General features: G+C 67.5%; 4 protein-coding genes across 8 annotated transcripts in view; 1 reads left to right on the top strand and 3 right to left on the bottom strand.

Annotated features, from left to right (window-relative positions):
* The window catches only part of ZMYM3 (zinc finger MYM-type containing 3), a 30,768-nt gene extending 28,865 nt beyond the window's left edge, over positions 1-1,903 (top strand). For all 3 annotated transcript variants that reach the window (XM_062584389.1, XM_062584388.1, XM_062584390.1), the window contains 2 exons: positions 55-172; positions 565-1,903. In XM_062584389.1, coding sequence (XP_062440373.1) covers positions 55-172; positions 565-763 — 317 coding nt within the window. In that variant the 3' untranslated portion in view covers positions 764-1,903. The remainder of the gene's footprint in view (positions 1-54; positions 173-564) is intronic.
* An 845-nt stretch (positions 1,904-2,748) lies between these two features.
* On the bottom strand, positions 2,749-3,593 carry LOC134145152 (gap junction alpha-3 protein-like). The gene has a single exon (XM_062584391.1). It carries the CDS (start codon positions 3,495-3,497, stop codon positions 2,763-2,765), a length of 735 nt encoding a protein of 244 aa, XP_062440375.1. The 5' UTR covers positions 3,498-3,593; the 3' UTR covers positions 2,749-2,762.
* Positions 3,594-3,819: 226 nt separating this feature from the next.
* GJB1 (gap junction protein beta 1) lies at positions 3,820-5,055 on the bottom strand. The gene is made up of 2 exons (XM_062584612.1): positions 4,959-5,055; positions 3,820-4,671 (listed from the first exon to the last, which is right to left on the bottom strand). The coding sequence occupies exon 2, from the start codon at positions 4,657-4,659 to the stop codon at positions 3,820-3,822; it is 840 nt and encodes a 279-aa protein (XP_062440596.1). The 5' UTR covers positions 4,660-4,671; positions 4,959-5,055.
* Positions 5,056-9,406: 4,351 nt separating this feature from the next.
* NLGN3 (neuroligin 3) overlaps positions 9,407-23,793 on the bottom strand; it is a 46,312-nt gene continuing 31,925 nt past the window's right edge. For 2 of the 3 annotated variants that reach the window (XM_062584416.1, XM_062584415.1), the window contains 4 exons: positions 20,468-20,617; positions 17,664-17,849; positions 10,706-11,495; positions 9,407-10,321 (listed from right to left, as the gene is read on the bottom strand). In XM_062584416.1, the coding sequence (XP_062440400.1) occupies positions 9,484-10,321; positions 10,706-11,495; positions 17,664-17,849; positions 20,468-20,617 (1,964 nt within the window). In that variant the 3' untranslated portion in view covers positions 9,407-9,483. Of the gene's footprint in view, positions 10,322-10,705; positions 11,496-17,663; positions 17,850-20,467; positions 20,618-23,337; positions 23,398-23,793 lie in introns of all 3 variants that reach the window. The other variant, XM_062584417.1, reaches the window with a different exon arrangement.

Here is a 23,793-nt window from a genome sequence, read left to right on the forward strand (position 1 = left end):
CCCTGCCTCCCCTGTCCAGACCCAACTGTGATCCTGCTCTTTCTCCCTCTGCAGATAGCACTTCTGGAAAGCGGAAGCGTGAGGAGGAGATGCCAATCCTGGAGCAGCGAGAGAACAGGATGAACCCTCTCCGATGCCCAGTCAAGTTCTATGAATTTTATCTCTCCAAATGGTGAGGCTTTCTTTGGAGATTAGGACGTGTGTCCTTTGGGGGCTGCCTTTCAGTTCCAGTAGGACCCTGTGGAGTGGCTGCTGCTTTCCACACGTGCAGAATTAGTCCTTGAGTGGAAAGCCTTGCTTGGGGTCTGTACTGCTTACGCCTCATGGCTGAGGAAACAGTTCTCTAGTCACCTCTCATGAGGCATTGAGTGTGCATCTTGGTGCTCAGCTGGTGAAGGAGTTTGGGCCTGAGGGAGGTGCCTTGTCCTACTAGAGGCTGAGACTGATAACTGAAGCAAGTCTCGGCCCTCCTTTGCAAGGGGGAGGGGGTGCTAGGCTTTCCAAGCCGCTGGTGGGGTGGGAGGTACCAAGCCCCGTGCTGCTCACCTTCCTCTCTCTTCACAGCCCCGAGAGTCTGCGGAACCGGAACGACATCTTCTACCTGCAGCCCGAGCGGTCGTGCATCGCCGAGTCCCCTCTCTGGTACTCGGTCATCCCCATGGACAGGAGCATGCTGGAGAGCATGCTGAACCGCATCCTGGCCGTGAGGGAGATCTACGAGGAGCACAGCCGCCTCGGGGGCCTCGAGGATGACATGGACTGAGCGGGGTGCTGCCGGGCTGGCTCCGCTCCGGCTCTGGACGCCTCGTCTCCCCGCCTCCGGCGGCAGAGCAGGGGCCGCGCAGCGCGCGGGGAGCCTGGTGCTGATCCCCGGGCGCAGTTGCAGCAGTGCTGTCCCCTCGTCGTTACTGGACTCAGCCATCCTCCCCCTTGCTCGCAACAGCGCGTGGCCCCTGCGGTCGGCCCTGCCTCTCGTCCCGGCTGCCGCCTGGGCTGCCTTCCCCACGGCCAGGCCCCGCAGCACGGCGGCGGGCGGCCGAGCCACCGGGGCAGCCGCCCCTGCCCGGGCCTGTCCTCCCGCTCCGCCGGGCCACAGCCCCCCCCTCCCCTCGCCCCGACGCTGATCCCCGTCTCCCCGCGCCCCGGGGCAGCACCTGCACACTTCGGCAGAGCACTGTCTGGGACCAGCAGCCCCGAGGCTTTTAACTCCCCCCCCCCCCACCACCCCTACACCCTCCCCCCCGGGCCCGCGGAGCCGGCGGGGCAGGAGCGGCGTGGCCCGGGCAGCGCTCGCAAGGCAGCAGGGTGCGAAGGGCGAGGAAGGGCCGGCGGCAGCCCCTGCGCCCTCGGGGCGGGGGACGACCGATGCCCCGCGTGGGCTTGGTGTTGCGGTGTGTCCCCCCCTCCCTCCCCGGTAGGCAGCCCGGCCGCCTCCCCCCCGGCTTGTGTCAGTGTTTTCCGACGCTGACAGACCCCGGTCCCCTCTGTGCCCACCGTCAGCTCTCACGTCACCCGCCCCCCAGCTGCATGGGGCAAGCTGCTTGCAGTGCTGCGGGTTGGATGGGAGAGGCAGAAGAGCAGGGTCTACCCAGCCTTCCTCCTCCTCCTCCTCCTGCCCCCTCCCGGCGCCCGGCCTGGGGCGAGCTTGGCTCCGGCTTTGCTGTTCCCTCCTGCCTCGTCCCCCTCCTCGTGTCCCGTTCGGGTCTCCTGAGCTGTACGTGGGTCTCGGCACTGTCTGTTGAGCCTGTATATATTGTTCCGGGCCCTGGCCCGGGGCCCTCTGTCCCCCGTGTCCGTGTGGAGAGTGAGCCACTCACCCGTCTTGTCGTAGTGGTAACAGGGCGGTAGGACTAACCCTGTGTCTCTGGAAACCATTCATTTCAAATAAAGATGCGGAAGCCTGCCGGCGGCCCTGCTTTCTCCCGGGGCCGGAGCGCGCTGCGGGCGCCGCGTTCCTGCAGGCGCCGCGTTCCTGCGGGCTCCGGCCGCCCCGGGGGCCGAGTCCCGCTGCGCCCTGGCCCCGGGCGCCTGCGTGCGAGCTGGCCCTGCACACCCTGGCCCTGTGCACCTCATTCCCATGCACCCTGGGCCTGTGCACCTCGTTCCCGTGCACCCTGCCCTGCGCACCCTGGGCCTGTGCTCCTCATTCCCGTGCACCCTGGCCCCATGCACCCTGGCCCTGCACACCTCATCCCCGTGCACCCTGGCCCTGCGCTTCTCGTTCCTGTGCACCCTGCCCTGTGCACCTGGCCCCGTGCACCCTGGCCCTGTGCACCTTGTTCCCGTGCACTCCTGGCCCCACGCACCCTGGGCCTGTGCACCTCGTTCCCGTGCACCCTGGCCCCGTGCACCCTGCCCTGCGCACCCTGGCCCTGTGCACCCGGCCCCGTGCACCCTGGCCGCACGGCCCCGCCATGCTGCTCGCCCTGCCTGCCGCAGCGCCGCGTGCGCGTACCGACCCCCGTGCACGCTGGCGGTGCCGCCCCGCGTGCCCGGACCCCCCTCTCCACGCACTGGCGGCCCTGCCCCCCTGGCTGGTGGCTGCCGCAGGGACAGGCACCGGGCGATCGCGGGGGACGCTGCCGACGGCGGCCAGCCCGCACGCCCGGCGGCTCGGGGGGCGATGCCGCGTGCCGCGGGCAGAGCAGGAGGCCAGCGAGGTGCCGCGGGCGTTTATTATCATCTCCCAGCCCGGCCGCGCTCGTGCCAGCCCGGCCCCACGGCGGGTCCCCGGGGACGAGCTGCCACCTCCGCCGCCGCGCTCACACCGCCAGGACCCCCGCCGGCCGCTTCCCGCGGGGCCGGGCGCCCGGGCGGCACTTGGTGGTGGCCAGGTGGTAGATCTCGACGAGGTTGAGCAGCAGGGAGACGCAGGCCACCGCCAGCATGAAGAGGATGAAGATGGTCTTCTCGGTGGGCCGGGACACGTAGCAGTTGACGGCGTTGGGGCAGGGCCAGCGGCGGCAGGCGTAGAGGGGCTCCAGCGCGAAGCCGTACAGGGCGCACTGGCCCGCCATGAAGCCCACCTCCAGGAGCGCCTTGGAGACCACGCTGCAGACGTAGGTCCTCAGGACGGCGCCCCGCAGGCGGCCCCGGCCCCGCACGTCCCGGCCGGGCCGCCGCCGCCGCGGGACCCCGCCGCCGGCCCGCAGCGCCGCTGCCGCCGCCGGGCGCTGCCGGGCCTTCTCCTGCCGGCGCAGCAGGTGCAGGACGTGGCCCAGGTAGACCAGGCTGGGGGTGGAGACGAAGATGATCTGCAGCACCCAGAAGCGGAGGTGGGAGATGGGGAAGGCGCTGTCGTAGCAGGCGCTCTGGCAGCCGGGCTGCTGCGTGTCGCAGGCGAAGCCGGCCAGCTCGTCGCCCCAGGCGCGCTCCGCGGCCGCCCCCAGCACCAGGATGCGGAAGACGAAGAGGACGGAGAGCCAGACCTGCCCCACCGCCGTCGAGTGCTCCTGGGCGCCCTCCAGCAGCCGCCCCAGCAGGCTCCAGTCCCCCATGGCCGCTCCGTCCGACGGCGGGCGAGGGGCGAGCGGGGCGGCCGCCGGCCCCGTTGGCTCGCTCCGTGAGCGGCGGATGACGCGGCCACCGGGGAAAAAAAAAAAAAAAAACAAAAAAACACAACAAAAACCCTCCCCCCCCCCTCTATTTTTGGTCTGGGCACTTTTACTAAATATACTCGGGGCCGCAGGGGATGGCGCCGGGGAGCGGCGGGGGCAGCGCGAGCCCTTGGCCGCCGCTCAATGCCACCGCTGCCCCCCGCGGTCCCCGACGGCGAGGAGAAAGGAAGGGGGCAGCGGCGGGCAGGGGCGGGCGGCCGCCCTAGCACGCCGAGCAGCGGTCGCCCTTCTCCTGCAGCCCGGGGTTGCGGCGCAGCATGTCCTTGAGGGAGCCGTCCTGCTCCGTCAGCAGCTGGTTGATCTCGTTCTGCTTGTACTCGGAGGAGAGCTTGTGGCCGTAGAAGGAGCCCTTCGCCGACGGCGGGTTGGAGTCCGGCCGGCCGCGGCGGGCGCAAGCCCGCACCACCAGGTAGACCAGCTCCGCCAGGTTGAGCACGATGCAGATGCCGGAGGTGACCAGCATGAAGACGGTGAAGATGGTCTTCTCGGTGGGCCGTGACACGAAGCAGTCGACCGTGTTGGGGCAAGGGTAGGCCTCGCACTTGACCAGCCGCACCATCTGGTAGCCCGGGTAGATCATGTAGAAGATGTACATGAAGACGGCCTCGAAGAGCAGCCTGAACACCACGCTGCACACGTACGTCCACCACAGCGAGCCGGCGATGCGCATCTTGTGCTTCTTCACCTCCTCCAGGTGCTTGGCGTCACCGTGGCCCGTGAGCACCAGCAGCTTCTTCTCCTGGTGCTGCTGGTAGGCCACGTGCATGGCCACGAGCAGGGCCGGCGTGGTGACCAGGATGAGCTGCAGGGCCCACAGGCGGATGTGCGAGATGGGGAAGAAGTGGTCGTAGCAGACGCTGTTGCAGCCGGGCTGCTGCGTGTTGCAGGTGAAGGCCGACTTCTCGTCCCCCCAGACGCTCTCGGCCGCCACCACCAGCACCATTATCCGGAAGATGAAGATGACGGAGAGCCAGATGCGGCCGATGGCGGTGGAGTGGCGGTTCACCCCGCTCAGGACCGTGTAGAGGCCGGCCCAATTCATCGTTCCTCACGTCTGCAGGAGCGAGAGGCGGCGTTAGAGACCCCCCAGCACGCAGAGCTGCCACGCCGTGCCGACCGGACGGACAGACGGATGGACGGCGGCGGGAGCCACCGGGCAGCAGGGACCCCGACGGCGGGGAAGAGGGCGAAGCACCCGCCGGCGCCCCGACCCGCGGCCGGCGCCGCGCTCGCTCCCGGGGCAGGGAGGAGGCAGCGGCACCGCCGAGCCCTGCCGCCGCCGCGCCGGGCCCCGCGCGAGCCCCCGGCCCCGCAGCCCCCGGCCGGCCCCGCGGCGCCTACCTGCCGGTGGGGACGGCCGCCGGGAGCTGCCCGCAAGGGCCCCTCTACGGTCTCATGCCTCCGGGCGCGGAGCGCTGCTCCGCCTGCCCTCGTCTCTGTCCGCCGCTGCCCTGCACTGGAGGTCATATGCTGCTTTATAGACTATTTACATACAAAGGGGCCTTTATGGGCCCCCGAACAACGCGCTTTAGCATTCAGATCCAACGCCCTGACTTCCGCCCACCCCGGCCAAACAAAGTGCCTGTGTGCTGCCTTCCCGCGGCCCCCGGCCCCGGCCCGCTCCCACCTGGCCCCCCGTACCGCTCGGCCGCCGCCGGACAGACAGACGGACGGACGGCCAGCCGCCGCCGCCGAGGGGTGCCCGGGCCGTCCCGACCCGAGGGGCGCCCTGCCCTGCGCCACGGTCCCCGAGCACGCCGGCCGCCAGCAGGGTGGGGGGGGGGGAAGGAATTCAGTGGGGCAGGATGGAAAACGCCGCTGCTCCCCATAGCCGAGAACGCCGGAGCCTGGGCACCGACCCCCAGCGCCGAGGGGGGCTGCAGCGCCCTGCGCCTGGCCCCCGCCCCACCGCCGCCTCCCCCCGCTCCGGGGGCACCGGGCTGCAGCCCCCTTCCCCCCCCCCGGGGCCACTCACCTGCCTCACAAGCTCCCAACACCCTCGGGCTCCAGCGCAGCAGCCTGGACTTTATACCGGGCCGCGCCGCCCGCCCCCTCCCACCCGGCCCGCTCCCTCCAGGGCCGCCGCAGGTGCGCAGGGAGCGGCCCCGCCGGGCCCCGGGGGGGCGGCGCCGCCCCCGCCTGCGCCCCGCTGCTCTGCGCCCGCCTGCGCGGCTGCCCCGCGGCGGCGGCCAGCGCCGGGGCTCGGCGCCGCGGGGCGAAACCGGCCCGGGAGCGACCAACCCGCCCCGCGGGCCGCCGCCGAGCTCCGAGCCGCCGGGCCTCCCCCCGTCCCGGGGCCCCTCGACGGGCCCCCCGGGCCTGCCCCTCCCCGGGCCCCCCCCCGACGGGACCATCCGGCCTGCCCCTTCCCTGAAGCCTCCCCCCGACAGGACCCCCATGCCTGCCCCCCCCGGAGCTCCCCCCTGCCGGGCCCTCCCGGGCCTGCCCCCTGGAGCCCCCCTCCCCGACGGGACCCCCGGGCCTGCCCCCCTGGAGCCCCCCCCCCCCGGGACCCCGGTGCCTGCCCCCGCCAGGATGCCCCGTGCCTGCCCGGGGGGGGCCGGGCCGGGGGGCCCGGACGCTGCAATCCCGGCCCGCGATAAGGCCAGCGGCTGAGTCAGCCGGGCCGGGCGGAGCGGGGCGCACCCTGCCCCACACCTGCGCCTGCCTCCCCCCTCCTCCCCCCCACCGGGCTCTCGGGCCGGGTCGGGGCCACTGGCGGAGGTGGGGGGGGCCGTGGAGCACTGTAGGGTGGGGAGCACTTGGGGGGACCAGGTTGGGAAGAGGCTGGGGGGGGGCAGAGTGAGGGCAATGGGGCTCTATGGGGTAGAAGGGTCTCTGGGGAGGGAAGCGATCTGGTTGGGGGGGAACACTGGGGTTGTCTGGGGGGGAACCAGGCTCACTGGGAGATACTGGGGACTTCTGGGGCGACCAAGATGGGGGGAGACTCAGGGGAGCTTTAGAGGACCAGGCTGGTTGGGGGGCACAAGGGGGGGGCAGACTGGAGGGGCACTGGGGGGGGGGCTCTGGGGGCCAGGCTGGGGGAGGCACTGAGCGGCTCTGGGTGGACGGGGGGGCGTCAGGCTTGTTGGGGTCTCCGGAGGGTATTGAGGGGGCTCTGGGGAGGGTCAGGCCGGTTGGGGGGCTCTAGGGGACACTGGGAGAATCTGGGGCATCAACCTGGTTGGGGGATTCTGAAGGGCTCTGGAGGACACTGGGGGGGGGGGCTCTGGGGAGCCGGGCTGGTTGGGGGGCTCTGGAGGACATCGGGGGGGCTCTGGGGGGGGGCTCAGGGGAATCAGGCTGGTTGGGGGGCACTGGGAGCACTGAGGGGCTCAGAGGAACTGGGCTGGTTGGGGGGGGCTCTGGGGAGCCGGGCTGGTTGGGGGGCCCGGGGGGCGGGGGGGGCCCAGGCTGGCTTGGGGCCCCGGGCTGGGGCGCGGCGCTCCGCGGCGGCAGCAGGTGGCGCTGCGGGGCAGCGCGGCGGCGGCGGCGGCGGCGCCCGGGAGCCCCCGCCGGGGGGGGGGGGAGCCGTCGGGGGGGGGGGGGGTCGGCGTCGGAGACCGCACCTGAAAAATAACCACGCATAAAAATATAAAAATAGAAAAAGGAGCGGAGGGAGGGGCGCGAGGACCTTGGACACGCTCCTATCTGCTCCGCGGCCCTCGCAGGCGTCCAGGCGTCCGTCCAATTTCCTGCCCGAAGCCCGGGCGGCGGCGGCGGCGGCGGTGGCGGGTGGGGGGCGGGAGGCGGTGGCGGCGGCGGGGGGCGGGGGGGGACGCGGCCGGTCCCCGGCTCGCCCGGGCTGGCGGGCGGCGCGGTGCTGCGCTCCCGTCGGGCCGGCCGCAGCCGCAGCCGCTTCGCCGGCCCCGCGAGGGCCCCTCGCGGCTCGCCCCGACCTTTGCGCCCAGCCTCTGGACAGAGCTCCGTGTTTGCGGGAGGCGAAACAAAAAAAAACAACAAAAAAAAGGGGGGGTTGTGCAAAAACCGGCGGTCGAGGACAAAGTGTACCGGCCCCGGGGGGCCCCCGGGGGGCCCCGAGGCCCTCGGACCCGGCTGCGCCCCGGCTTGGCCGGAGTGGCCGCTGGCTCCGGGGCGTTAGGCCGGCCGGGTGACGCTGGCCGGGCCGGGCCGGGCCGGGCCCGGAGAGCCCTCGCCCGTGGGGGGGCCGCGCGCGGGACCCCGGTTTGCCCTCGGCCCTGGCGGCCCGGTTGCCTTACGCGGCTCCTCGCCGGCAGCGCGAAGCCCGGCCCCGCGGCTGAGGCGGTCCCACACCGTCACACGGGTGTTAATTCCCCTGGGAAGGTGCCAGGGCTTTTCCGAGGCTGCAGAGGGGCAGGTTCCCCCCCCCCCCCCCCCGGCGAGGCTGCTCCGTGTCTCCATTTCTCTCCCTCCCCGCGGCTCCGGCTCGCTGCAGGCAATTCAACTCCCCCCCCCGCCAATGCCTGGTTTCCATGGCAACATCAGCTGAAATTACATTAAAAAGCAATGAAAGCAGCAGCGTTTCGGTGCGGCAAGCTGGGGGGGGGGGGGGGCGGGAGGGGACGGCGGGGACATCCCCCCCGGCCTGGAATAGGGTCCCGCCGACGCAGAGGGGCTCAGCGCAGCCCGGAGCTGCCTCCCCCCCCACCCGGGGCAGCCCCGGCGCCGGCGCCAACAAGACAGGGGCCCACACACCGCTATTAAAAATATCACTTCTGTTTTATTTGGAATTTGTTACTCTGCGCGGGTGACAGGGTATAAATACATTCTCCGATGGACGCACCTCACCCCGGGGTCCCGCTCGGCGCCGGCCCCGGGGCCCGCAGCGCCGCCCTGCCCGGTGCCGGCGGCTTCGCGGTGACGCATTGCCGGGGGGGGGGGGGACAGCCACCGGAATCTGCCGTCCGCCTGTGGGATGCAGCCCCCCCCCCAAAAAAAGCACCCCCCCCATTCGCCGGGCCTGGGGGCTCGGAGCGGGGGGGCGCTGGGGCCAAGCAGCGTGGCGGCGGGGGGCTCGCCGGGCGCTCCCGGCAGGATGGCGGGGGCCGGGGGCACGGCCGCCCAAGCAGGCCGCTCGGCTGAGCTCCGCGGGCGATGGGGGGGGAGAATATCAAAAATACAAAAGAGCGAGGCCGGCAGCATGGGGGGCCGGCGGCACGCGGGGGGCCGGCGGCGTGGGGGGCCGGGCCGGCCGGGGGCCGCGGCGTGGGGCCCTGCTGGGGCCGGGGCACCGCGCACACACTATTTTTTTTTTTTGGGGGGGGGTGGTTCTAACTGGCTTTTTATTTTATATCAAGAACACTTGGTTTAAAATCTTTACAAAGGACAAAACGCGGCGACTCCGTTAGTGTGTAAAGAACTAAAGATCTGCTTAAAAAACGTCTCTGCAAAGAGAAACGACCGACACAAAAGAGATTTCTCTGCAGTGCAAAGAGGGGCAGAGGCGCCCGGCTCGGGGCCGGCTCGCTGCGCCGGCGCCCCGAGCCCCGGCGGCGCCAGGCCGGAGGCCCCGGGACCGGCCCCAAGCCCCGCGCCCAGCCGCAGGCGCCCTCCGCCGAGCGCTCGCCCCGGTGTCGGAGCCGGGGCGGGGTGGGACGGACGGACGGACGGATGGACGGATGCGGACGCCGTCGGACGACGGTCCGCCGGAGAACCGAAGAACTTCTCAAAAGTTAGAAACGGATGGGAGGAAGGGCTGGAGCGGAGCGCCGCGGGCCGGCCGAGGCCCCGCGCCTCCGGGCTGGGCGCCGCAGCGCTCCGCGCGCGCTGCCCCGTGCGCCCGGGGGCTCCCGCGGCCCCGCCAGTCCCGCTGCCAGTGTCTGCTGCGTGCGTGCGTGCGTGCGTGTGCGTGCGTGCGGGTGCGCGTGCACGGGCCGCCGGGCAGCTATACCCTGGTGGTGGAGTGTGAGTGCGGGAGCCCCGTACTGTTGAAGCCGGCAGCGAAGGTGTTGTAGGGGTGCAGGGTCTGCAGCCCCACGAGGGAGTTGGGGATCATGGTGATGGTGTTGGGCGTCATGAGCGGGATGTCATCCGGGCTGCGGCGCAGGGTCAGCGTGTAGTCGGGCAGGGCGGCGAGGCGCAGGGCGTCGTGGGGCGGCACCGCCTCGCACTCGTGGTGCGCCTGGCTTGCCTGCAGCGAGGGCATCTCCTCGTCGGGCGCGTGGGCAATGTCGTTGGTGGCGCTGCGCTGAGGGCTGGGCTGCCGGTGCGTGTCCTGCCGGCGCTTGTCCTTGCGGTAGTAGAGCGCGGCGAAGGCCAGCACGTTGAGGAAGAGCAGGGAGGCACCCACGGCAATGGTGACGCTGAGCTCGGTGGAGTAGTCGCGTGGGTTCTCCAGCAGCGTGCCCGCTTCCTGCTCTGGGCTCCACTTCTCCTTGCCGTTCTCACTGTTGTAGGCGGGCGAGATGGCGGGGCGCTTGGTGGTCCAGATCTTGCCGTTGGGCCGGCGGGTGATGTGGGAGTTCTGCGTGGTGTCGGGCGGCGGCACTTTGGTGGTGGTGGAGGTGTAGTGGAACATGTCGTGCAGGTTGTACAGGTGGGGCACCAGATGCTTCCAGAAAGCCACCTTCGTGGCCCGGTAGTGGTCGCGCACTCGTGGCTTCAGCCCAATGTGCAGGTACAGCTGGTCACGGGGGTTGTACTTGGACCAGGCCACCTCCTCAAAGCGGTTGGCCTTGGTGTGGATGAACTTGGTGTCCTGGGGGACGGGCTTGTTGGGGTCCCTGCAAAACACAGGCAGAACAGAGCTACAGCACCAGGGAAAGCCAAGAGACAAGCACTGCCCCAGTCTGTATGAGACATGGGGCCACCCAACAGCTTGCCATGATGGCTGCTCGCGAGGAGCAGTGAGGTGAGAGATGGGAGCCCGGGGAACCTCATCCTGGGCTGGCCAAGCTCTCGGCTCAGCAGCTTCTCACTGCGTGGCTGAAGCCCTGACCCGGTGAGGGTGAAGCTCACGAATCTCTGAGCAGGAGGATTTGGTGTCCCACACTAGGTCTGACACTGCTCCTACCCCCTTGGCACAGCACGTTCCTGAGGGGGAACCGCAATGAGCGCAGCTCGCCAGGCGCAGCACCGACCCCCCACCCGGCCACAGCCCTGCTCACCCCGTCTTGGCAAAGTTGGTCCAGTAGGTCATCACCACGGCGCTGAGCATGACGTCGTTCTTGGAGAAGTTGCAGGGAAAGAGGTCTGTGGGGCCGATCATGGGGATCCCGAACACATAAGGCACCTCATCCCCGTGGGCCGCATCAGACCATGCAGGCTTCATCAGGCTCTGGCAGTGGTGGTAGAAGGCGTAGAAGTAAGTGGGGGAGCCATAGCGGGCATGCAGGTCAGCTGTCACCACTGATGGCTCTACCCACTGGTGGTCGGTGAAAAGGGCCACCAAGGTCTTGCGGCGTGTCTCAGGGTTGTCCCTGTCGGCCCAGTCCGTGTACATGAACTTGATGGTCTCCCGCAAGGTGTCCTTGCCCTCGGGGTAGCCATACAGGTTGTCTACAAAGTTGGACACTGAGTAGTCAAAGTCGCTGCCTGAGACCCCATCCTCAGGGTCCACCACGCCCTCCACGAACTTCAGACCCTCGCCCTGGTTGACGCCCAGCATAATATCGTAATTGAGGAACTCGCCCTGCTCCATGAGGATCTCTGGGTCATCTGGGATCACATCGCCATCAATGACCGGCCCAAAGGCCACGTGGTAGCGGGCTGGCTGGATGTCTTGCTCCACCAGCTCCTTGGCACTCTTCTGCCGCAGACAGTCCACCATGTCCACCGTATCCAGCACGTTGCAGCCCACCTTGTCGGCCAGCATGCTTGTGTACTTCACAGGCTGGTAGTTCACTGCCCAGCTGGACAGTGCAGAGCCGCTCTGGATGATAGCTCTCTGGAAGAGACCTGCAGGGACAGGCAAAGAGCGGAGGAAGCTCGTGGCCAGGTGGGCCCAGAGCCACCCCAGCACCCCGTTGCTGCAATCTGGGACACTGTGGAGGAAGTGCTGGTGCCTGCAGACTCCTGCTAGGACCCAGCACGCAGGAGCCCAGCTCAGGACATGCGGAAAAGGCCTGTGCGCGAGGGTGGGCCTCCGCAGATGCTCCCGCTGGCGCTGCAGCCAGCTTGGGGCCCCCGGTGCTGCTGACAGGACGATGGCAGGGCATGCACGCGGGCTGTCGCCAGCGCTGCGAGGTGCCGGGGCTGGCGCGGGTGAGGGATCTCGCCGCCTTGCAGCCCGGGCTCGCTCTGCCGCGGGGGGTCTGCCCTCGCCGTCGCAAGGACGCGCTGCCACGTCGCAGGCCCCCCGCGGCAGCCCGGGGAGGGGACGGCCCCCGCCGCTCCCCGGCCAGCAGCTGGGCTCCCGCCAGGCAGCAGCGGGAGGGTTAAAGCCTCCTCTGGGGCCACTTAACCCTGCATGTCCCGCCCCGCCGCTTTGCCAGGGTCCCCCTCGCCCCCCTCCCCGCCGCTTCCTGCCCAGCTGGGGCTGCTCGGTGCCAATCCGGGCCCCGCAGGAGCGCGCTGCCAGACGCACAAAGAGGGCCTTTCTGCCACCGGGAACACAGAGGGAGTGGACTTTCGCCCTGGAAAGCGGGGCCACAAAGGCCCTGGCCCAGGCGGAGGAATGCGTGGCTGGGCTCCAGCCCCCGTCAATGGCGCTTGTGCTGGGAGTACAAAGGGCTCCGAGGAAACGGAGCCTCCGGGGCGGTGAAAGGCGAGCCGGGCTCCGAGTGCACCCCGGGGTCTCTGCTCTGCCCGGTCCTGCAGCCCGAGCTGCACCCGAGGCCTCGCTCCCCGCGAGAGCCTGTTTCGGGCGTGACTCCTCGGCCGGCGGCGGGGCTCTGCGTGATGCGCGGGCAGCGCGGCAGCGCGGCGCTACGCGGCAGCTCCGTGAAACGCAGCCCACCGGCGCGAGCCGCACGGGCTCCCCGGGCGCCCAAGGCTGCGCTGCTGTGCAGGGGAGCGTGCACGCTCCTGCAGCAGAAGTGCTCGGAGGCTCCTGGCTGAAAGCCTTGCTGTCCATAGCTGTGTCTGCACGCACTGCCCTCGCTCTGCCAAGTACCTGACGTACAGTCCCATGCTCTGGGACAGAGAAGTCACAAGCTCTGTTTGTCACCTCCTGGTGCCCTGGAAAGCAGCGTCCAGCCTGGGCCTGGCCGTGGGCTTGCTTGCTCAGCGCCAGCTTCCCTGTGCCAAACAGCCGGGATGGAGGGTTTCCCTGAGCCTTGCTGGGCTGCTGCTCCCAGATGGTTCAGTCCCAAGACAGCAAGTCCCTTTACAGACCCTTGCGATAGCAGCAGCGATTGCTCCCCGAAAGCAGCAGGTTTCTCCAGACAAGCCACCGGGCTGGGCTCTGCCCTTGCCCACCACTGCACGGGGGGGAGCACGGGCAGCCGGCATCGCCCGGGAGCCAGGAGCATCCCTGCTCGAGCCCCTCTCCAGCCTCTTCCCGGTGACCCTGCATGGCCACATCTTGATGCAGGAACGCGGCTGGGCGCATCCCGCATCCCACAGCGAGCTGGCTGCCGTGGCGCGCGCGCTGCGGTGCCATGGTTACGCCGGAGGGTGACCGTGCTGCAGGCTGCAGCCAGATCCTGATTTCCCCTTCGCCTCGCACGTAGCTGAGGCTGGAAAGCACCTTTGGGGCGTCTGGTACAAGCCCTGCTCAAAGCAGAGCACGAAGGCACCGTCCAGGCGAGCCTGAGCACCTCCAAGGACAGAGATGCCCCCGCAACCCCCCGCTTCAATGTCCGACTGCCCTCAGGGTACGACATTTTCCTAGCAGCTGATCCCAATTTCCCCGTGGCAGCTTGCAGGATCTCACTGCTCTCCTTCCTCCCGCAGCACCCAACCTAGGGACCCTTCGCCTGCTGGCACGGTGGGGCCATTTGCCACCTCGGCTGGGTTTGCTCCTCGCTCTGCCCTGAGCTCGAGGGGGTTTCCATGCCGGGCTGAAGGAGCTCAGCACATCCTGAGCCCTCTCCTGGGCCCAGATCTGCTCTCCTGGACAAGCCACCTGGCCCCGGAGCTGCCCGAGGCGAGAGGTGAAGAGCCAGCGACCACCGGCAGGCAGCGAAGGGCAGCAGCCCTCGAGGAGCGGGAGATGATAAGGCGCAGGAGCCGGAGAGCTCATCCAGGAGCAAATGCTGCTGTGCCTGCCGGGAAGAGCAGTGGCACCGTGTCCTTGGCGAGGAACCACCCTGACTGCAAACGATGAGGCTGGCAGGGGAGCCGCGGGGCTCCCCGGCAGCCAGACGCCGCGTGCGCCGCACCAGCCTCCAGTGTCTGCCTCTCACAGCGCCTGGCAGAGCAGGCACAAATTAGCAGTTTCATTAATAGCTCTTGATCGCTATGAGTTTTATTTTGATCCGATAAAAACACACCCGCCTGGTCTACAGGCTGCGCCTCGACATCGCTTCCCTGGCGCGCTCCAGAGCGGCTGCCTCCCCGGTCCCTGGGGAGACGGGTGCTCCGGAGCAGGGTCTGGCTCCGGTTGTTTTACGTCTGATTGTTCTGGTGCCAACGCTGTAGCAACAGAGAGCTTCACCCGTCTCTCTGTGTTTGCAGCCAGCGAGGAACCTGGGGTGCTCAGGACCTTCGCGATACAGGCTGGGGGCCCCGAGAGCAGCCGTCGGATGCCTGGACGGGGCGGTGGAGAGCACGGCACGCAGGCGCAGGGTTTGGGGGCAGAAAGCATGGTGTCGCCAAAAAGGGGCCACGGCAGGGCTGCAGACCGCAGGCGCCGGCGGGTCAGAGGCGGCCCCCGTGCCCCGTCGCCGCGGCACAGCGCCAGGGCCCCCTCCCAGCAGCACCGGGCAGCCTGGCACAAGGCCCTACAGTAAATTAATGGTAAGAGCTGCTGCCATCGTGCTCCAGGTAAAGAGCAGCTCTCCTGTGCGGCGCGCGGCTGCCTGGCTGCGGCCAGCAGGGCCCATTGGGCATGTGCAGGCTCCGGGAGGCAAGGGGGGGGTGGAGGTGAGCTGGCTGGGACCATCTGGGCAGGCAGAGCACACAGTCATGCTTCCAGAGAGGCATCACCATCTGGCTACAAAAACAGTCTGCAGCTCTGGGTCTGCTCTGCCAGAACCACTTGATCCCAGAAAGGAGGCCCCCAAAGATAGACCACCTTCCTGAGACACCCGCCTGCCCCCAGGCCTCCTGTGATGGAGAGAAGCACCCTAAGAGGCCCTGGGAACACATTACACGTGCCTTCCCCTCTCCGGCCTCTCAAACTCGGCATGGGCATGGAAAATCCTTTTCTCTTCATAGCAGCTTTCAGTCTGCAAAAGACTCCTCATGCTTGCGCCCATGCTGCCCAGCATCTCCTGTGCAGATGCAGGGGGGCACACAGAGCACCGGGCGCCTGCACCACCCTGCGTGCGCCCGCAGCCAGCACGTCTGCACCCAAGGCTCAGCAGTGGCCCAGAGCACCCCCCTCCCCGCACGCAGGTGGAGCTCCCCTTCCGCTGCTCGGAAACAAGGTCTGCATCTGGTAAAGATCTGCCCTTGCCTTGTCATTACACAATGCTTAATTCTCCAGCTAACCGTAAGCAAATGATCTTCTGGCTTTAGCTGTTCGAAGTGTCTCTTCCTATGGGCTGGGGAGCAGGAGGGGCTGAGCTGCTGCCTGCGCAGACGGGCAGCGGCGGAGTGGGCTCCTGCGCCCCAGCGTGGGGCAGCGGCCTGGCTCCGGGGAGCGGAGCAATCCTACCCTGGGAATCCCAGAGCCGACGAGGGCGGCAGGGCAGCCCTATTGCTGCTCTGCTCCCAGCCCTGCTGCCAGCCTCGTAACGCAGGCGGAGACTCTGCTGCGGGACTGCAGTGATGTATCCTCTTGCGCAACTCAAGATTTCTGTGTTCTTGAGCTTATGATAGTCCAACGTCCGCTAATGCTTGTACATGAAGAGGATGGGGCAGCGTTCCCAGGAGCCTCCCGCTAGGAAGATGCAAAGGAGGAAGCTCTGAAGGGCACAGAGGCTGGCTTCAGGCACACAGCACCAGGCAGCAGGAACATGGACGGAACACAAGTGTCCCAGTAACTTTACCTTTAGCTTCCCTGTTTCCAGACCTTGCACCTCTACATCTTTATCAACATCACCTTCACCCTGCTTTACTCACACATCCGCTCACAGCAGTGCAATGATGATGCTGATGGCAGAAGAAGCAGGCTTAAGGGCAGCGTGGCAGGTCTCGAGCTCCTCAGACCCAGGAGGCCTGGGACTGCTCACAGGGGAGCACCTTTGGGAAGCTCTCCTCACTGCAGAGACATCCTCATTAGAGCCTACTTGTAGTATCCCAGTAGAGGAGGCACTGGAGCTCCTCTGCTTAGTCTGATTAATGGGTCCTAACAGAGATGACACTGCGGCATGAGCAACACAACCACAAGCCCTGCAAGGTGCCAGCGTGTTGCAGGTGCCTTCCCCAGCATACCCCCTACCCTTTCAATCTTGGACCAGAGCTGCCTTTCTGCCCAGCGCGCCAAGGCAGCATGTTCTGGCCTTTCCAGCCTCCTGGCCTGGCCATGGAGAGGCTGGCAGCCAGCTGTGCCACATGTGCACCCCAGTGACCTGCAAGGATGAGTGCACAGGCACAAACAGCGCGTCAGGCACACTCTGTCCCTGGGGAAAGGCTGTCACCTGGAAATGGAGAGCAGCACAGCCGGTGCTGCTGCACGGAGCACCGCATGAAGTGCAGCACTTCCTGCCCCTCAGCAGAAGCAGCACGGCAGCGGGGCGATCCCACCGGGCTGCTCAGAACGGGCCACGCGTGACCCCAGCCGCGCTGTGTCGCTGCGTTGTAGGTGATTGACTGCAGGGACACGACACGGCAAGTCATCTGCAACGGCAGCTGGACAAATCTGGGAGAAGGCAAACTTAAGACAGCTGTTTTGGGATTGCTTTTGGATTTATGGTGAGCTGTGAGTTTTCTAGGATCATTATGCCTGGTTTGGGATTAGCAGAGCACTGCAGTTTGCTCTCCACTACTAGCACGTGCTCGGAAGCTCTTCCATGCGTTAGAGCAGCTAGCACCAGCCTCGTGGTGGACGTGGTGTGCAGAAGCTACATTCTCTGAATCAAACACAGCAAATCAGACCGTGCTGCTGGTGCTGATGCAGGTACCTCCATAGCAGCCTGGGCTGAGATCACTGCTGCTTTAAATACCAGGGCAATCAGTCCATCTGACCAGCTCTCAGGATTGGAGGAAAGGGCGACGAGCTTCGGCAGGCAGCCCGGCCTGCGTCAGCCTCCTCCGATACACCCTCCGCCATGTGATCGGCCGCGCTCCCTTTCTGAAGGTTGCCTTTATGCCTGCGTTGTTCCACAGCCGTCTAGCAGGGCTGGAGCACTTCCCAGCGCTTTCGAGCGTCATTTGGCTTGCGCTCGCCCGTGTTTCTGAGGCAGATTCACCTTTGTGCCCACTGCTCCTATGAGCCCTTTGCCCTTCCTCTCCCCGCACCACACGCAGGGACCCAGCGTTAGAAGAGGCGATTGCAGGCAAACTCATCACACCCCCGCTGACCAAGTCGCCAGTGTTTCTTGGCAGCCCGGTCCCCCGTGGACCACGCTCAGCACACAGATCAGGCTTTGCCCCTGCTACTTCCTTTAGGAAGTTTATCCAGAACTGTGATGGTTAACAATTTTTTCCCCAATTTTCAATGTAAATTTATTCACAGGTGGTTTATATGCATTTGCTCTTCTGCCAACACAATCTTTTAGCATAAATAATTCCTTTCTCTATCTAGAGTAAACACTCTGCTATATTTACAGATACATCTCCCTCCCCGCACTTTCCTAGCCTAAACAATTCCAGCTCTCCCAGCCCTCCCTCCTAAGACGGGGGCCTCATTCCCTGCCGCCCTCACGTCCATCTTTGCCTCTATTCCCATCTGGATCCCCTTCCCGCGCCCGAGATCTGTACGCCGCGGTCCGCGTGAGCTGTGCCATGCCCTGCGGCCCGTGCGCACACGTGCGCGTGCACACAGGGCGCCGCAGGAGGTGCCCCCGCCTCTCCCCACGCCGAGGTGCCCCCGGTCGCTGCCCCGGGGCCGGCCGCCTCTGCCCGGTCGGCACCTACCTTCCGAGTGGTGGGAGAGGGTGAGCAGGCTGACGCAGGAGGCGCCGATGCCGGAGCCAAAGACGGTGATGCGCAAGGGGTCTCCCCCGAAGAAGGCGATGTTCTCGCTGACCCAGCGCAGCGCCTGTATCTGGTCCAGCAGCCCGTAGTTGCCCTTGGCGGCCTGGTCGCCCGTGCTCAGGAACCCTGCGGGCCGAGCGGAGGCCAGTTAGGGCGGCTGCAGGAGGCAGCAGGTTGCTTGCTCTCCCGCCCTCGTCCCTAAGCCGGGGTGAGCTGCTATGGGACAGTGTCCTACCACACCACGAAAGCCCCATTACAAGAGTCCTGTGCACCTTGTGGCCTAGCAGGGACACCTAATTCCTAGCTCCAGGGGCCCTCTCCACTGCACGCCTTGGGGCGAGAGCCTGGGGCTCCAGCTGCAAGCCCCCAGGAGCCTCTCCGACTGGCAGCGAGCAGTGACGGCAGGATGGGCTCTTTGCACAAAGCACTGTCCCACCGGCACCACCACCTGTGCTAACCACAGGTCAAGGTGTCTCACGCGCCCTCCAAGGAAAGCCGAGCAAGTGCCAGCAACTGCGGGCAAGCAGCGTGCGCGCAGGCAGCGCTTTCTGAGGACCAGCGTGGCCTGGAGGAGGCTCTACACATGCAAGGAGGTGGGCTGGGCAGAGAGGAACCGACTGCAGTTAAGACCAAAAGCTTCGAGTGTGGAAGATTTTACTGAGAAATGCTTCGAGCAGCAAAGGTAACACCCAAGATAAGCTATCAGTGTTTCATTTAAATTGACTCAATGCAGGAAGCCAAAGTGGTGTTACGGAGGCAAAACCCAGCGCGGTAACGCTGGTAGGCGGGGAGTGGCACGAGCTGCTATCTGGCACCAGAGGTGCTGCAGGGCAATGCAATGCAGCACCTAAGTGGAGATGACGATAGCATCATTTAAGTCTTATTTTGTATTGTAACCTATGTCCCTAAACTTCCACCTATCAGTCTTAAAGGCCTAACCTTAAGGCTTCTTAAAGAAACCCTTCTTCGTTTTTACTGTAAAGCCTGTTTCATACCAGCAGCCCATGTCAATCTTGACCAAGCTGCGGACCTCAGGCTGTCTTCCCCGACACGGTACAGGGTACGCAGGCTTCCAGAGGGATGCACTGCCCCAAACACAGGATGGGAAACCCACTTGCATACAGAGAGCTTGGTGCCAGTCTGAATCTCTAGAAAGAGCCTACACCGCCAGTGTCTTGGCTTGGGCGCAGTTCTTCCCAAGGCGAACCTGAACACTCCCCTTTCCCCGGCTGCTTCGGGAGGCAGCAGCAAAGTGCCCCCAAGGCTCCAGGCAAACCCTACCAGGTCGCAGCCCACTGGGGATTTTCAGCTGCAGCAGGCCGGGAGACGCGTGATGCAGAGGGCTGAGCACATCTCCTGTGCCGCAGCAGGAGCCAGCTGGGCATCTCCTGTGGTTCCCCAGGTACCAGCAAAACTGCCCCATCCCCTTCCTAGTCCCTTACTTAAAAGATGCTTTCGGACATATGCATTTCCCGTAAAGGGCAAACAGTGCTCCCAGAGCCTGTCCTGACGCCAGGCGAGGGCTGGCTCGATGCACATGTGCTGCCTGGCCTTCTTTGACAGCATCTATGGAGCGGTGGGGACCACCGCGAGGCAAAGAGGCACCCAGCAGGGGCTCAGATGTGGCACAGCCCCGCACATTGCTCCCGCAGAGGACCTGCGCGGTGCCCACAGCGCGCACATGCCACACCGCTGCTCCTCTGCTCCGCACACAGGCTGAGGACCTCGCTGGTGACCCCCAGCGCCGAGACCCTCCCGGGGGCTCCCCGGCACGGAGGTGCTGGGGCAGCCCGACGGGGCCCCTCTCCGCATGGCCCAGTGGGGCAGACTCGTGCCCCGGGCGCTCGCTGCGAGCACAGGCGAGGGTCCTGCGCGGAGCGCTTCCCACGCCTGCTGCGGGCACGCTGCCACACGACGGCAGCCGGCGAGACGCGCACCGAGCTGTCAGCAAGCAGATGCACGCTTTCAGGAGCGCACAGCCTCGGGCACGCCGGGCGTCGCACGCGGGAACCTGAGCCTCGGCCCGACCGGGCACAGCGACTCCGGGAATTGTGCCCAGGTCCTGGGATCGGGCACACGTGGGTCTGAGAGCTGTCCCTGCAGCCAGCGCGACGCACAGCTGCCCCGGTCACACGCAGCGCTGCCCCACGGCCGGAGAGCCATCGCCCTGTGGAAGCGGCCTCGGACGGCAGCACAGGCTGCTCCGGCACCTGGCCGAGGCTGCCGGCAGCAGGGCTGCGGCCTCCTGCCACAGACACGGCTGTGGGGAAGTGACGGTGCCCCTGGGGAGAGCCCATCGACCGGCCCGGGAGGCGGTACGTGCCCGGGAAGGGACAGCGGATAGGTCCCAGGGGCAGCGAGGAAGCACCCGCTGGCAGCTCGCTGCTCCGAGACCTCTCAGGAGGAGATGCTGGGTAAATACATTTATTATTTATTTAACCACAGACCAATATTTGCTTTCAGCTGAGCCAGGTTGTGTAAATGAGCCAGTGTGGCCCGTGCCAGGAGGCAGCTCGCATGGCGAGGGCCTGCTGTGGGCGCTGCCACGTGGCACCCCCTGCTCAGCTGCCGGGACGCGAGGAAGGGGCAGTGCCCGGAGCGCGGCCGCCCACCCCCTGGGCCCGCTCTCGCCCCAATGGCCCCGGGGGCGCAGCCCCACCATGCCAGCAGCCCCCTGAGTTGTTTCTTTCCCCCCCAATTTTCCATTTTTTTCCAGTCCTCCAACTACAACCACCCGCCCGTACCGAGCACTCCAACGCGGTAGTTGAGGGTGATGACGATGACGTTCCCATAGCTGGCCAGCACGCTGCCGTCTATCATGTTCCCCGTGCCCTCCATGTACGAGCCGCCGTGGATATACACCATCACGGGCTTGGCCCCGCTGTCCCGGATGTCTGAAAGGAGAGGAGGTTAAACACAGGACCCCGCCGACGGCCGCGGCACCCTGCCCGAGAGGCAGACCAAAGACAAGGGCAATGCCAGCTGCCAGGACCAGGGAGGGGGTGGCCAGCACCCTGCTCCAGCGGCCAAACCCGGAGGCCTCCCGGTGCCCGGAGCCAACCCAGGCAGCCTGGCTCCGGGTGGCGACAGCCGCTGGCCCCGTCCCAGCACTGCTTCCCATCCGAGGGAGCTGCCCTGGCTCTCGGCACGTGCGGCAGCGGCGGCGGCGGCTGCGCGCGGCTGCATCCCAGCGGCACCTCTGCCGCGGGAAGGGGGCCACCGAGCTCCGGCAGGCTGGGGCTGGCCCTCGGCGCCCGGCCCTGGGACGCAGCCCCGCGTCCCGTCTCCCGCTGGACCCAAGTCCTCCGCTCCGGGAGTCCTGGAAGCTGGCATTGCGGAGGGGCAGGGCCGGGAGGGGTGTGCAGGACCTGGAAGGCGAGGGGGGGACACTGACGGGTGCTCGGCCCTCGGATCCTCCCCCCACCCGTTGCGCTTCCTTGGGGAGGCAGAAAGCTCCTGGTTGCTGGCTACAACCCCCTGGCACCCCCGTGCCCAGACACAGACATGGCGATGAGAGGCAGACAGTGGTGCGCGTGTGCATGTGGGGAGGTGACGCGGGGACCGCACAGGAACGGGTCATGAGGAATGGAGTGAGGATGGGGGAACGGGGCCGCGCGGGCCGGGGCGGAAGGACCCCCGGAGCCCGGGGTGACGGAGGAGCACCCTCCTCCCCAGAGGCCGGCCACCCCTGCGGAGCGGGTGGCTGCAGCCGTCGTGGGGACCGTGCCGCGGTGCCCAGCGCTCCCTTGGGCTTCGCTCTCGCGCCCGCTCACCGGCACCCGGCTCCCGCGGGCACAGCCGGCCCCCGGGGCGAGGCGCCAGCCTCCAGCCCTCGGCCGCGGCGCCGAGCTGCCCCCGGCCGGGCCACCAGCTCCCTGAGACCGGCCGCCGCCTCCGAGGCCCTCCGTGCCCGGCGACCTCCCTGCTCTCCTCCGCCTCCGCCTCCCCTCGCAGGGGCTGCCTGCCAGAGCCGCTGCTACGGGAAAACCTCTGTGCCGCGGCCCGGCGCGGCACGGCCAGCGAGGCGACGCCGCGGCCCTCGGCACCGCTCCAACTCCCAGCCCACAGGAGCACCAGCGCACGGACCTGAGCCCTCTCCTCCCTGCCCCACGCCAGCATCCAAACGCAGAGGAACGTCCCCAAACCAGAGCGGCAGCAACGTGCCGGAGACATACCAGGGAATAAACGGTTCCTAATGTTTGCAGCACATCTTACAGTGCAGGGGTTTACCACGCTCAAACCTCTTTGGAGGAATTCCAGTCTATGCCCTGGTACGAGAGGTCCTGGGGCACAGGTTACTGCGAGAAAACAACAGACACCACCACTGCCAGAGAGCAGCTTTCATCTCGGTCCCAGAACCGACGTGCCATCTGCCAGGAGGTGCTTGAGCTGCCCCAGGACTCCCACAGACTGGGAGGGTTCACTGTCCCCAGCACGTCACGGCTGCAGCCCGGCAGACCCTTCCTCCCACCTCCTCTTCCCGTCCCTGCGACATGACGGACCGAGGCCAGACCCTGCGCGCGAGCGACCCTCCGGCACTGAGGACCAGCCTGTCCTGCAGCTTTCTCAGGCCTGCCGGGGACCTACCATCGCCCCCGATGGAACCGCACTCACCACACCGGGGCTCAACGGGGGTTCTGGCCTCATTTGCACTGGGAAAACAACAGGACAACGTAACCGAAACCGTGCTTGAACCAAGCCTTGAAGCACAGCCAGTTGCGCGGTGGGGACGAGCGCGGCTCGCGCTCGGGCGCCGGGCTGCAGCTTGCCGCCCGTGAGCCGGCTGCTGAGGGGCTGCGGGAGCAGCAGCGCTCCCCCCTCGGGGCAGGGCTCCCACCTCGGGCCCTCTGCTCCTGCCCCGCGTCCCCAGCCCGCCAGCCGGGCGGGAACCTCGGGGGGTTCGGGATCTGCTCGCGCTTGGCTCCTTACCGCGGCCGGCCCCGGGACAGCTCAGGTCCCGCTCCCCAGGACACGGGCCGGAGCAGGGCTCCCGCGGAGCCGAGCGACGCCGCCGCTGCTGCCGCAGCCGGAGCAGCGCGTCCGGCCCAGCCGAGGCTCTCCAGGGCGCTGCTACCCGCCGCCGTGGCCCGAGCGCACAGCAAGCGCTCGCGAGAGAGCCAGGGCGCCCGCTGGCCCGGGGCAGGACACGTCCCCTGCGGTGCCGTGCCGTGCCGTGCCGTGCCGCGCGCGCGGGCCGGGCGAGGGCCGAAGGGAAGGTGGCTGGCTCCGTAAACGGCACGTCGCCGAGTCTGCAGAGATGAGAGGCTGGAGGTGGAGTATGACCGGGCTCGGGGTGAAATGGGCCCAGGTGTCCTAGGGCTCTCCTGCTCCCAAGCTGCCATGCTTCCTCCGAGCCCTCGCTCAAGCGGAGCGGGGCAGCCAGCAAACTTCGCCTAAAGCGGACCCCCCCCCATGTGTGTCCCCCCCCCCCCCAAAAGGGACGGGACGGGCCTGCGCGGCCCTGCACAGCCGGCCCCCCGGCCCCCCGCCCCGCGCGGCGGCCCGGCGCGGGCGCACACACACACACGGGGCTCCCTGGCAATGGCAGCGGATGGCGGGCAAACGCAGCTGCTTTGCGTGGGTCATGCAGTGGCAGCCTCGAGCACGCAAATACCTTCGTCTTCATCCCCGTCATTATCCGCTAAGTCCTCGCCCTGTTTCTTAGCGCTGGCTCCTAGGGACCAAACACGAGGAGACAGAACAAAAAGAAAAGAAAAGAAAAACAAAAAACAAAAAAAAAAAAAAAGAGAATTCAAAAATAGCATGACAGCAGAGCCGGTGGGGCCGGGCCGGCGCCCCACAGCGCTGCTGGCTACTCACACTGCACCTCTCCCAGCGCCGCGGCCGCGCTGCCGCCTCGGGCCCCTCGGCCCCGGGAGCTGCGCCCGGCTGCCGCGGCGCCTGCGCCCCTTCCCAGCTCCCGCCGGGGCCGCGGGAGCCGCGGGGCGGCCGGCAGGAGGAGGGCGGCACGCGCCGGCCCCCCCGGCCCCGCGCCCCCGGCCTCGCTCTGCCCTTGGCGGGCTTCTCCGCGCGCCCCCGGCCTCCCCGGCTGCCGAGGCCGCTCTCCGCA

Source organism: Rhea pennata, chromosome 11 (genome assembly GCF_028389875.1).
Source record: "Rhea pennata isolate bPtePen1 chromosome 11, bPtePen1.pri, whole genome shotgun sequence".
In the NCBI taxonomy this organism is placed as follows: Eukaryota; Metazoa; Chordata; class Aves; order Rheiformes; family Rheidae; genus Rhea; species Rhea pennata.

Coding starts and splice junctions, on each gene's coding strand:
- LOC134145152 (XM_062584391.1), bottom strand. CDS start 3,497: ATGGGGGACTGGAGCCTGCTGGGGCGGCTGCTGGAGGGCGCCCAGGAG.
- GJB1 (XM_062584612.1), bottom strand. CDS start 4,659: ATGAATTGGGCCGGCCTCTACACGGTCCTGAGCGGGGTGAACCGCCAC.